The sequence below is a fragment of the Schistocerca cancellata genome, chromosome 4 (genome assembly GCF_023864275.1).
Source record: "Schistocerca cancellata isolate TAMUIC-IGC-003103 chromosome 4, iqSchCanc2.1, whole genome shotgun sequence".
NCBI lineage: Eukaryota > Metazoa > Arthropoda > Insecta > Orthoptera > Acrididae > Schistocerca > Schistocerca cancellata.
In genome coordinates this window covers 539743171-539757315 of record NC_064629.1, presented here as the reverse complement: position 1 = coordinate 539757315, position 14145 = coordinate 539743171, and the positions used below count along the sequence as shown (strand labels likewise).

The 14145-nt window shown below is 39.3% G+C and overlaps 1 protein-coding gene across 1 annotated transcript in view; it reads left to right on the top strand.

The window, feature by feature from the left end:
* LOC126185121 (protein purity of essence) overlaps positions 1 to 14145 on the top strand; it is a 321301-nt gene that overhangs the window by 254168 nt on the left and 52988 nt on the right. Inside the window, 4 exon segments of the mRNA XM_049927939.1 lie at positions 5612 to 5809; positions 6035 to 6225; positions 13571 to 13747; positions 13886 to 14077. Of these exon segments, the coding sequence (XP_049783896.1) occupies positions 5612 to 5809; positions 6035 to 6225; positions 13571 to 13747; positions 13886 to 14077 (758 nt within the window).

Below are 14145 nucleotides of genomic sequence, written 5' to 3'. Positions count from 1 at the left end.
TGGTACAGGGTAGTATGCTGCATGTGTCTTGGAAGTAATTCTCAGTCCAGTACCAAACCTAGCAGTATATTCTTATTGGCATATTTTCTTGGACAGAGCAGTGTATTGAGAAAAACAAGAGTTAAATCTTTTATATGAATAGACATAATGCTCTTCTAGTGATTTTTCTCTGTTTTGCTTATTTTAATGCCATGCTCATATTTCCATCTTGTTCATCTCTCCATCTGCAGTGGTTGAACAATGTTCTGCAGCCATTAAAATGCTGTACTTGCTTGTCGAATAAGGGCATTACAATTTCCCATCCAGATTCAGGTTTCCATGGTTTGCCTAAAATGCTAAGGCACATACCGTGATAGTGCTTTGAAAATGATAGGCCTCAATTTCCTTCCCTAGACAAAGCTTGAGCTATGTGCCAGTTGACTTTGTCATTAATGGGACATTATACCATAATCTACCTTCTTCCATCTCCAGTTTGCAAGGTAAGCTAGCTCTCCACTGATATTCATCTACAGAGCGGCAAGTTAAATGTTCATCTTTTTCTATCTTTTCCTCATAGTATGTTTATTAATTTCTGTGCACACTTTTCTGTTTTAACAGGTTAAATCTCATGTTTTTGTAAGGGTAAATTCATTCAGTCTATAGTGCAGTAGTTGCTCTTTGAACAGCCAGCTACATAACTCATTAATGCACCAGTGTCCATTGGTGACACATCAGGAGGGTAGCAAGTTGGATATCTGGGATTCTGTCTGTTTCTATAGTTCACTTCCTCAGGATGATGAGGACATGTGCATGCTATGTGCGGACACAGGAGGAGTTGGTCACAATTCACGAATAACTGAATGCGCTTATGGCTGCCTCAGGATGTAGCAGTGGTGGAGAATCTAGCACGTCACTTGGGACACCTCAGGTGTCACTTGTTTTGCCCATGGGCTCTACTGCCGAGGCACCTTGGGAAATAAAATAAAATTAAAAAAAAAAATAATAATAATAATAATAATAAAATAGTGGTGAGTTTATCACCCCCTGCACAAATTTCAAACAAGGGGTTTCAGCATTAACGGGCAAGAGCTTTGAAATATCTACAAGATCTGGAGTTCACAGTCAACTCCACTGAAACGTTCACATTTCACCAGAATTACTTATGAATATGCACTGCAATGGTGTGAAAGCAGATAGCATGTAAATACAGCTGTGTATTTTAATGATTATGTCCAGTCACCATACAAATAAAAAAACTTGACACTCGACGAGTTGTGCCTTTACTATATTCAGTTTTGTGGGAGCTGATGTGACCTTGAAGGAACAAACTCTGCTAATCAACCACATCATGGGCAAAAGCAGAAGTGACACAGGGGCATTAGGATTGAGTCAGTGTTTTGCATTTTCGAATCACTTTACACATTAACACGTACAACTGGAAACACTTGTTAGTGCAATGAGAACTCAGAAACAGATGAGGACAGTAACAGGTGTGTTTAATTAATAACAAGAAGAATTGTATTTATTTTAAAATGCATTACCCAGTACAATCAGAACACTTAACAAACATTAAAATGTCATTTTTTCCTCTACTAAATGCGTTGTATTACAACAGCCTTATTTACATTTGTATTCCTTGCTACAAGTAAGCAAGCTCACACATTTGAAGATGAAAATCAGTATAATGAGCATTCACGAATCCATGTTATTTACGTGTGTAGTTTTTACCATAAGAATCTGATGATGAGTATGAGATGCACACAACAATTTTTCAGGCGCCAAGTCAAAAAGAATTTTATTATAAATGATAGGACTACTGATACTTAAACCAGACTACCGATAGTGATGATGGTGCAGATACTATTGATAGTTTATCGATGTTTAAGTAACACCAGTTTGCTGCACTGTGATGGAAAATTGAAAGCGCCACTTGTAGTTGTAATTGATGCATGAGCTGTGGACGTTACAGTTGGAAATGTAGCTGCCATCACAAAATCTTCCATGGTTTGTCACAATATTCCAAGTTCATGGATGTATCACTGTTCTTTTATTCCAAGTTCATGGACGTACCCCAGGTTTTTTTTTTTTTTTTTTTTTTTTTTTTTTTTTTTTTTTTTTTTTTTTTTTTTTTTTTTTTGCTGCGACAAAACGCTATCTGTCACGTTCTGTCAAGTGCAAACTTTGAGCGGCATGGCTATATTATAGGAAAACATTAGTATGATGGGTGAAGGTGGCAGGACTGCTGTGTCTCGCCACACCTTTCCTTAGTGTTCCTTAATACCGTATTGTGCTTTTTTTATACCACTTCGCCCGCTTCCCCCAACAAAACTTCTACAAACTACAGGGAGGACGGTGGTTCAATCCCGTCTCCGGCCATCCTGATTTAGGTTTTCCGTGATTTCCCTAAATCGCTTCAGGCAAATGCCGGGATGGTTCTTTTGAAAGGGCACGGCCGATTTCCTTTCCCGTCCTTCCCTCACCTGAGCTTGCGCTCCGTCTCTAATAACCTCGTTGTCGACGGGACGTTAAACACTAATCTCCTCCTCTTCTACAAACTACACACTATATGTCGACTGCACTAAGATCACAAGTCCAATCTTAGAGATGTAGCAGTTGTAACACTGCAGTAGTGTGATGGCCCTTCTGTTTTCTACTGAGAAAAAACGTAAGGAGTGAAGAAGCCACCCTTGATCTCTTCAAGAAGCTGCCCTTGATCTCTTCTATGCAGTTTGAATCTTGTTGTTCCCATGTGCAGTTTTACTCCCATGTGCAGTTTGCACCATATCTGCTGCAGTTCATCAGCAAGCATGTACACCTAAGGTAGCAGCATTGCATGGCAGACCAATAAACACTCCCCCTCTCGCATCCCTATTCCTTATGGTGACCTTCTTCTTCTTCTTCTTCTTCTTCTTCTTCTTCTTTCTTCCTCTTCCTGCTTTCCCCTTGCTTCTAGACGCTGAAGCTCAACGTAACATCGACAATAAATACGTTCCCCAGTTTTTATGAGAATTATTATTTTTTTTAAATATATATGAAAGTAATTTTTCAGATAACAAGACGTTGAAGAAAAAAAAAAGACATTTTTTGACAATATTATGCAAAATTTTGGACATTCTGGCAGGTTACTTTGACATTACATTACTTTTTTTTTTTTTCAAGTCATCTATCAAATCTTACTAGAATACAATATCTGTAATAAGACAGTAGTAGTGGTTAGAGACAACGCTGTAGTTATGAAAGAGCTGCCCAAATCTTAAGGATTCGACATTCACCCTGTTTTCCCCACTGCATCAACTTAACAGTACAAGATTGTTTCAGAGCAGAAATATTTTCAAAAAATTTTACTGAAAACAAAGAACATTTGTGATTTTCTTTCATAACTCTACACTAGCCAGTGACAGATTGCACAATGTTCGAAAAAGAGCAAACAAAAAAGAATTGAGACTGGTACAAGACATGCCAACTCGATGGAACAGCTCGTGCCACCTGGTCAAAAGAATTTTGGAAGTACAAAGTTAGCTTGAGATTGCGATCAATTAAAGTTCAAAAGCACTGCCTAGCCTCACAGCAGAAAATTACTTAGCTATACAAGAGAAGCAACAACAACAACCACCATCTCAGGGAAGTCGTACAGCACTGTTTCCTTTAATTATACGTCTTATACGAGGTATTGCTGCAAAGTTTTCAGACTTGTAAAGCACCTTAACAACTAATGAAAGACAAAGTGTTCTGGATTCCCTGATTAAATCAGTCAGTGAAAGCGTGTAACTCATTGACTGTTAATATGCCTGTGACATTATTAGATCCTAGGTTTAAAAAACTTGTTACAGGACATTTCACGAGCAACATAATGCTGCACAAGTACTTCAGAAAGAGTATGCTGCTATCATCACATCAACTACAAGAATAATACCTGAAACAGGAGCATCCATGAGCAGTGCTGATACACCTACTGATAGTCTAACAGTTTGAAATCGGATGATCTACTTTTTTTGCCCAATTAGCAACAGTGTAATGTCGATGCCGTTACACCAGTCAGTGTTTCCATAATTGACCTACATCAGTATTTTGAAAAACCTGTAACAGACAAGCCTGCTTGTGTATTAGAATATTGTGCAAAATGTAACAGTATGTTGCATGTAATGACCATTAAATTTTTGTGGTGTCCAGCAACTTCAATTCCTGCAGAAAGGGTTTTCGTCAAGGCAGGATATAATAATTACTTAAAAATGCAATGGACTAAAGGAGAAGAATTTAAACACCTCAGATTATCTTGTAATATTGTATTTTAAACAACAGACCAAGGGACAAGAATTTAAATACCTTAATTTTTATAAAACAAAATTTGCATATCTTGTATTGTTGTATTTTAAGCAATAAAAATTCTTAGAAATCTATTTTTCATTTAAAATGCCTGCCCAACACAATCAATGTTTAATAAATACATTGACTGTTTTTAAAAATAAAATTGATAATATCGGATGTGCCAACTATCGATGTTTAAGTAACACTAGGAAGCACTTGAGGATAAATATTTTGCCTGCAAGCTGATAGTCAACAACAAAGCAACCTCTCATGTGGGACACTGAAAATCTTTATGAAATTGTGGCACATTAACGAGATTCAAAAAAGGTTAATGTATCCCATGCAGTGCCCCAGGCAAAGCTGTATGGGCCATTTTTCTTGTGTGAAAAGAAAGTGACAGCTGCCTCTTGCCTTGATATGTTGCAGTTGTGGGTTGTTGTTGCCCGCCCCCCCCCCCCCTCCCCCCTCCCTAGCATGACTGCTAATTTCATGTGCCGACAAGATAGGGCACCCCCATTATTGGAGCATCGATGTTTGTCGCTACCTAAAAATGAACTTCTGCATCATTGGATTTCTCATAAAGGTGAAAATGTGGCTTTATTCCCTTGGCCCCCTAGGTCACTTGATCTAACACCTTGTGATTTATTTGTTTGGGAATACATTAAGAATTGTGGTTACATACCCCAACTGCCAAGAACACTGGCCATATGGGTTCAGCAGTAAAAACATTATTGGTTGAATGATTGCATATCGTACTTATGGTCAAGACATCTAGGAAAATTCTAGTAAACTTGTTCAAATTCAGTAGTAATTCATTTTGTGATCGTTTTGTTGGGTAATCAGCTTCTCTAACACCTGATGATAAACTTCAAACTTAATCACTTTATTCTGTTCAGTTAATTCTTCCACATTACATTCATGTACTTTTTTGTATGTGCCCAATGCTCTTTTTAATAAGCACTAAACTTCCTAATTATGTCATCATTCACAGTCACAAAGTGTGTTAACCTAGTAGAATGAAAATTTCACTAATAAGTACAATGGTTATGTAAACAAATGGCCTCGCTTTCGTACCCTGTTCCACCTACCTCCTATTAAACACCCACCAGACGTTTCTGAGGCTAGATGACTTTCATGTTGGCTGAATTATTCCAAAATTTATAGTAGGTACATTGAGATTTGCTGTGAGATAAGTTATGAAACTGAAACTTCCAAAGTAGTTCAATTTTCTCATTACCTGTGCAGTAGAGCTTTGTGAATTAACATTACTGAAGTAAAACTCAACTGCCTGTGGTTGTAATATTGAACCTACAAATTGTGCTTTTAGGGTATGCCCTGAAGATGCTTACAGAACTGCTTGCACTGTTCCTGGAACAAGACTGTATCAAGCAGCAATATAAAGGCCAGCTTGTCAGTGCTGTTCTTAATGGCTATGTATCTCTTCGAAGACTGGTGATCCAGAGAACAAGGCTTATTGATGAAACTCAAGAGAAGCTCCTTGAAATATTGGAGGAAATAACAACAGGTAAGAGATTAGATTATGCTTTAAAGAGAGTTTGTATTTTATATTTCAAATTTGCAGCTAATACTAATACTTGTAATTTTACTGTATTGATTTGTCAGCTGCTGTACTGAAGCTAAAATTATGTCTCAAGCAACTCATGCTGAAAATATAGAGAAGTGTAGAGACCCATGAATTATAAATTATTTTTATTTGAAGTAGGCCTAATGTATCAAAAATATTTCACAGGAACAGAAGATGAAACAAAGGAGTTTATGGCAATTTGTATTGATGCTGTTAAGAAGTATAGTCTGCATGATATGCGTACACCAGTTTTCATATTTGAAAGAATATGTTCAATAATTTATCCTGAAGATAGTGATACAGGTGAATTTTATCTTACACTTGAGAAGGATCCACAGCAAGAAGACTTTTTACAGGTAAAACCTACACCCTTTATAAAGTTGAGTGCTCATATAGTTTGTCAATGTGTACTGGCTGGTTGTGGTTCAAACTGCTGGTGATGGTGGTCACGTGTGTGTGTGTGTGTGTGTGTGTGTGTGTGTGTGTGTGTGTGTGTGTGTGTGTGTGTATATGTGTGTGTCCGTGTCCGTCTGTTTTCTTTTTCTGAAGAAGACTGGCTGAAAGCTAAATGTGTAACAGTCTTTTCATACTGCCTGTCTGCAACTCAACATGTCTTCTTTATGGTGAGTAGCGATCTATCTTCTTCCTTATATTGTTGGGAAAAAGAACGTTGGTTGTTTAGTGATTGCACATTCCAATTGCTTAACGTTCAGATTATTTCATGATGGTATCTGTAGAGTAATTATATAGTCATTAAGTAAATTGAAGTGTGAAATTTTTTTATTTCTGTGGCCACAATTATAACATTTTAGTTAAGGACATATCTTTGAGTATAGCTGCCTTACTGTTACATAGGGATTTTTCGTGTGCATATTCACTGTCACCTTGATAGATATTGTCAGGAATTTTGGGTTAACATGGTTTTATCCAATTAGTAGACTTCTTTTTTTCCAGGAGTGATGTTTTATGCTGTTAACTGAAGTCCTAATTTAGGGCATGCCGTTCCTGGTCTTTGCATCAGTAATGTTGAGTTTTGGAGCTGCACTTCTATCTAATTAGTATTTTCCTTTTTACATGTGAAGTACAGTTAGACACTGGTAACACCCCATTTTTCCTGATGAGTTAGTGTCGCCATTAACTATTAACTTATAATTGTAGTTGGTATGGATGTTGATGTTTTTCACCTTGTTTTGTAGTAGAGTCATCTGCATAGTATCCCTTTTTTTATTTATATTTTTTTAAGTGTTCCATACAAGAAATAAGAAAAAAAAAGGACATAGACTTGCATCAGTGTGTGTTTCTCCAATGTCTAATAAAGCGTTTCTCGTTTCTTCCATTGAGACTGTCTCAGGTTTTTAATTTCTTAATAGCAAATATTTTCTTCATGTCTGAGATTCATAACTGTAACAGTTGTCCTTCAGTACAGTCATCGTGATGTTCAAAAAATTAATGACAACAAAATTCCTAAGAGGTTCTATAAATATTGAAGCATAGTAACTACTCTAAGTTTGCACACTTTGACTAACTTTAATTTCATAATTTCACTTGAATTCATACTGAATTATGTGAGTTTTAATTTATACCATGAATGAAAAGTATTCTCACAGAAATTTAATGTACAAAATCTGCAAGTTTTGTGCTCTACATCTTCCACAACACTTGATTGTTGAAATAAATTTCTGAGTGTTAGTGATCAGAAATTTCTTTCGATATTACTTGCACTCTGCTGTTGTTGTTGTTGCACTCATTATTAGAAATATTAGTCACAATTTCCATTGTTTATTTTAATTTCGAACCATCTTTGCTGTAAACAGAGACACAGTTGTGTGTGCCTGATTATTGTGGTTTTTACTATGTGTACATTCCTTTCATCCTAGAAAATTGCCACTGTTGGCTCTTTCTAAGATTAAAAATGAAATGTGAAAACTATAATTTCTGTTGCACCACAGATAAACGGGGGGAGGGGGCAGTTTGTTCATATGTATATGACCTTTGTTAGGGTGACCTTCCTCTAGTAAGGAAGTGAGACAAGGCTTGTTCCAGGCTGAACTTCTAGTAGATATTACATTGAACATGCTGAGTGAATAGCCACTTTCAACATCATATTCATTGGGAATCTGTTGCACTGTGAATAGTTGCACTGTGAATAGTTTCATATAACTGGAAATAGCACAAGTCCTCATGTGTACAAAAAGGACAACCAAATGGATCCGCAAAATTACAGACTTGTGTTGCCAACTTCATGCTATTGCCGTATCATAGAGCATATTTGAAACTCAGTTATTATGATATGCCCAGAATAAAGAAGCTTCAAAGAACCAGTATGGTATCAGGAAAAGCCACTTTAGCAAAACACAGTTTTCTTTGTTCAGACATGATGTACTGCAAATAGTAGTCACAGGTAAACAAGTTTTTGTAGATTTCCGAAAGCCATTTGTCACATATGGGATTTCCCAATTCCCAGTGTCAGGTATGCTATTGTCCTTCACATATGTAAATGATCTTTCATCTAATATACAAAAAACAGAATTAATGCGTTTTGCAGCAACAGAAGAAATTGTAAACAAAGTTCTTGAAGTATCAATGATTGATTTCTCTGCAAATGGTCTTGCCCTCAGTTCTTTTTAAAACCTCTATTCAGTTCTCCACATCTGGGGGTACTAGATCAGCAATAAGTGGAACACATGGCAAGGAAATAATGAATAGAGTGGAAACGTCCAACATTCTTAGGTGTCCATGTTGATGAGAATTTAAACTGGGAAAAGCACATTTTGGAATGCATGAAACAACTTACTTCAGCCACATTTGCACATAGATTCATTGCAAATTTTGGGGAAAGACAAATCAGTAAGTCGACATATTTTCATTGAATAATGTAATACGGAATAATTTTCTGGAGTAACTCACTTTTAAGAAAGTCTTCATTGCTCAAAAACATATGTGTAGACATCTGTTTAACACTGGAGTACCGAGCGGGGTGGCGCAGTGGTTAGACACTGGACTCGCATTCGGGAGGATGACGGTTCAATCCCGCGTCCGGCCATCCTGATTTAGGTTTTCCGTGATTTCCCTAAATCGCTCCAGGCAAATGCCGGGATGGTTCCTCTGAAAGGGCACGGCCGACTTCCTTCCCAATCCTTCCCTAATCCGATGAGACCGATGACCACGCTGTCTGGTCTCCTTCCCCAAGCCAACCAACACTGGAGTCAGGCTATTTAGAAAAATATTGGGCCTAGGGAACCAGCCATTTATGTTGTTTTTTAATGTGTTACTGGCACTTACGTAATTGATACATCTTTAAGAATAATAAATAGTAAAAGAAGAACCTAGGTTCAATTTTCGTATTTACTTTAGTTCTTTAATAGACTACAAATTTTAAAATAATGATAGCAGAAAGTACAATTTTCCTCTCAAGAAAAAAGTGTGATGTGATTTATCGAGTAATTTCTTCCTCTTGAGCTTCAAAAATTTCTTGCGCACTAGACGGACGTGACGCATTTGTAGCAGAATTACAGCAAACTGTGAAACCTAACAAATACACACATGAAATTATGTCAATGTAATCATATTGGGTCAGCCATTCACATCAGCAGCTGTTATGTTCGCTAATGTTTCTTTTAAAATAGTTCTAGAAATTCGCACCAGAAGGCAGCACCAGTCAAGGGGCAGGTCATGAGACATGCATATATCGTTCTCATAGAGAATGAGTCCAGTTTTCACACGATAAGTGGCTCATACGTTGAGAAAATTGCAGCCTGACCTATGCTTGTGTTTGGTCTCCAAAGTGTTAAGAGTTAGGCATTCTGACCACTGTTACACAGTATATTTTTTCCCTTGTGAAATTTTTTTGTAAATAATCCACTGCAGTTAAAAAGGGACAATGCTGTACATAATTACAGTACCAGAAGGAAAAACTACATTCCTTACTCCATGTTGAGGTTGTCGTTAGTCCAAAAAGGGGTGTACAGTGCCGCAACTAAAATTTGTTATAAAATGTATGACAGACAGCAAAGCAAAAGTTAAAACCAAACTGAAAAGTTTCTCCTTGACAAGCTCTCCTGTTTCATAGAATAGTTTCTCTTACTGTAACGTGTAAAAGGTGATGTGTAGGAATTACTAATCATTCTGTATATTTAATTTATATGTAATAAATTAAATAAATGTAAATGTTCAGCATGTAGACATAACAACAACATAATTTGTGATGTGAATGTAAAATGACTCGTTCCACATCATTTTAATTTATCATGCTTACGATCTATGGAACGGAAAAGTAACAGACATTGTATCACATTGTCAGCTTTTGATCATATCGCTTTTGCAGATACAGATTTGCTAGTAGACTCCGGTGTATGAAAGTGACAAGTTCAACAGAGATGAAAGTAATTTAATTGTGCATAATACAACCACTAATATTCTTAATATACACTCCTGGAAATTGAAATAAGAACACCGTGAATTCATTGTCCCAGGAAGGGGAAACTTTATTGACACATTCCTGGGGTCAGATACATCACATGATCACACTGACAGAACCACAGGCACATAGACACAGGCAACAGAGCATGCACAATGTCGGAACTAGTACAGTGTATATCCACCTTTCGCAGCAATGCAGGCTGCTATTCTCCGATGGAGACGATCGTAGAGATGCTGGATGTAGTCCTGTGGAACGGCTTGCCATGCCATTTCCACCTGGCGCCTCAGTTGGACCAGCGTTCGTGCTGGACGTGCAGACCACGTGAGACGATGCTTCATCCAGTCCCAAACATGCTCAATGGGGGACAGATCCAGAGATCTTGCTGGCCAGGGTAGTTGACTTACACCTTCTAGAGCACGTTGGGTGGCACGGGATACATGCGGACGTGCATTGTCCTGTTGGAACAGCAAGTTCCCTTGCCGGTCTAGGAATGGTAGAACGATGGGTTCGATGACGGTTTGGATGTACCGTGCACTATTCAGTGTCCCCTCGACGATCACCAGTGGTGTACGGCCAGTGTAGGAGATCGCTCCCCACACCATGATGCCGGGTGTTGGCCCTGTGTGCCTCGGTCGTATGCAGTCCTGATTGTGGCGCTCACCTGCACGGCGCCAAACACGCATACGACCATCATTGGCACCAAGGCAGAAGCGACTCTCATCGCTGAAGATGACACGTCTCCATTCGTCCCTCCATTCACGCCTGTCGCGACACCACTGGAGGCGGGCTGCACGATGTTGGGGCGTGAGCGGAAGACGGCCTAACGGTGCGCGGGACCGTAGCCCAGCTTCATGGAGACGGTTGCGAATGGTCCTCGCCGATACCCCAGGAGCAACAGTGTCCCTAATTTGTTGGGAAGTGACGGTGCGGTCCCCTACGGCACTGCGTAGGATCCTACGGTCTTGGCGTGCATCCGTGCGTCGCTGCGGTCCGGTGCCAGGTCGACAGGCACGTGCACCTTCCGCCGACCACTGGCGACAACATCGATGTACTGTGGAGACCTCACGCCCCACGTGTTGAGCAATTCGGCGGTACGTCCACCCGGCCTCCCGCGTGCCCACTATACGCCCTCGCTCAAAGTCCGTCAACTGCACATACGGTTCACGTCCACGCTATCGCGGCATGCTACCAGTGTTAAAGACTGCGATGGAGCTCCGTATGCCACGGCAAACTGGCTGACACTGACGGCGGCGGTGCACAAATGCTGCGCAGCTAGCGCCATTCGACGGCCAACACCGCGGTTCCTGGTGTGTCCGCTGTGCCGTGCGTGTGATCATTGCTTGTACAGCCCTCTCGCAGTGTCCGGAGCAAGTATGGTGGGTCTGACACACCGGTGTCAATGTGTTCTTTTTTCCATTTCCAGGAGTGTACATAAATGATTTATCAGATATGCTCCACACACCATTAGATTGTTCACTAAGGGTGCTGTTGTCCATAAGAAAGTATTGTTGCCAGTGGAGGATCATGACAAAATGCAGAAAGAATTGAACAAAATTTCTGCTTGGTATATTGAATAGGTCTCTAAATGTAGAAAATGCCAGATAATATCCATAACAAAGTCAAACAACCCAATAGTATAATATTACTACATTAATGGTGAACATCTGGTGCATGTCCCATTATAACAATACAGGGCTATTACAATTGATTGAAGCGATTTCATAAATTCACTGTAGCTCCATTCATTGACATATGCTCACGACACACTAGAGATATGTAGAAAAACTCATAAAGTTTTGTTCGGCTGAAGCCGCACTGCAGGTTTCTGCCGCCAGAGTGCTTGAGAGCGCAGTGAGACAAAATGGCGACAGGAGCTGAGAAAGCGTATGTTGTGCTTGAAATGCACTCACATCAGTCAGTCATAACAGTGCAACGACACTTCAGGACGAAGTTCAACAAAGATCCACCAACTGCTAACTCCATTCGGTGATGGTATGCGCAGTTTAAAGCTTCTGGATGCCTCTGTAAGGGCAAATCAACGGGTCGGCCTGCAGTGAGCGAAGAAACAGTTGAACGCGTGCGGGCAAGTTTCACGCGTAACCCGCGGAAGTCGACGAATAAAGCAAGCAGGGAGCTAACCGTACCACAGCCGACGGTTTGGAAAATCTTACGGAAAAGGCTAAGGCAGAAGCCTTACCGTTTACAATTGCTACAAGCCCTGACACCCGATGACAAAGTCAAACGCTTTGAATTTTCGGCGCGGTTGCAACAGCTCATGGAAGAGGATGCGTTCAGTGCGAAACTTGTTTTCAGTGATGAAGTGATGGCATTATGTGAAAGATTCAGTGTTTAAACCTCCTCTACCAAGAAACGTGCTAGAACTGCGAGCTAGCATCAATGATGCTTTCGAACTCATTGATGGGGACATGCTGCGCCGAGTGTGGGAGGAACTTGATTATCGACTTGATGTCTGCCAAATCACTAAAGGGGCACATATCGAACATTTGTGAATGCCTAAAAAAACTTTTTGAGTTTTTGTATGTGTGTGCAAAGCATTGTGAAAATATCTCAAATAATAAAGTTATTGTAGAGCTGTGAAATCGCTTCAATCATTTGTAATAACCCTATATTTATTGATAATGTTAAGAAGCCATATGAAATGTGACAAACAAGTAAGGTCAGTAGTATAGAGGTGCAGTGGAGGCTAATGTATGTTCTGGATTCTGGTAGTGTACTGAGTAACTGTAAAGGAAGTCTCATACAGCACTTGAGTTCAACCAATTCCAGCATACTGGTGCAGTATTTTGATCCTTTGTCAAATGTGTATGACAGTAGGTGTCAAAAATATCACAGACTTGCTACTGGATCATAACAAATTGGTATAGGCGTATGAAAGTGGTAACAGAGACATTCAGGAAACTTAAGTGAGAATCTTTGCAAGAATTGGAACCTTTTCTTGCAAAACGCTGGAAGTATAAATATAATACCTTATTTTAAGGAAAATGGTATAAAACTTTTTATCATCTGTTTTGGGAGTTGGGTGTAGTGTGAGAAAATTAAAGCAGATGCCCCCCCCCCCCAACACACACACACACACACACACACACACACACACACACACACACACAACAGGTTTGAAGTGGGAAGTATGTAAATTATATGTAGCTTAATACATTATTCAGAACCAGAATAATTACTTAATGAATTGATAATAGGATAATACATTTCTAAACTTTGTGAGTATGTCTTGAAATTTGTGATTAAAGTCCGTATAATTACAGGGTAGAATGGTTGGGAACCCATATGCAAGCACAGAACCAGGACTTGGCCCTCTGATGCGTGATGTGAAAAATAAAATCTGCCAGGACTGTGAACTTGTGGCATTATTAGAAGATGATAATGGAATGGAATTATTAGTTAACAACAAGATAATAAGTCTGGATTTACCAGTGAGAGAGGTAAGTGAGTGAGTGAGTGAGTGAGTGAGAGAGAGAGAGAGAGAGAGAGAGAGAGAGAGAGAGAGAGAGAGACTAAAACAGAAACTTTACACCCACTACATATAGGTTCTTTAAAAAACTTTCTCTTTTTTAATACAGGTTTACAAAAAGGTTTGGGTTGCAGAAGGGGGTGAGGGTGATGCTATGAGAGTTGTATACAGAATGCGAGGTCTTCTTGGTGATGCTACAGAAGAATTTGTGGAGACTTTGGATGCCAAAAGTGAACAAGAAGTAAATGATGAAGATTTGTACAAGATGGCCAATGTCATGGCTGACTGTGGAGGCTTACAGGTATGTAATGATATAATGTATTATGCCCTGCAGACTTAATGGGCCAATAAAATAAGTATTTACCTTTT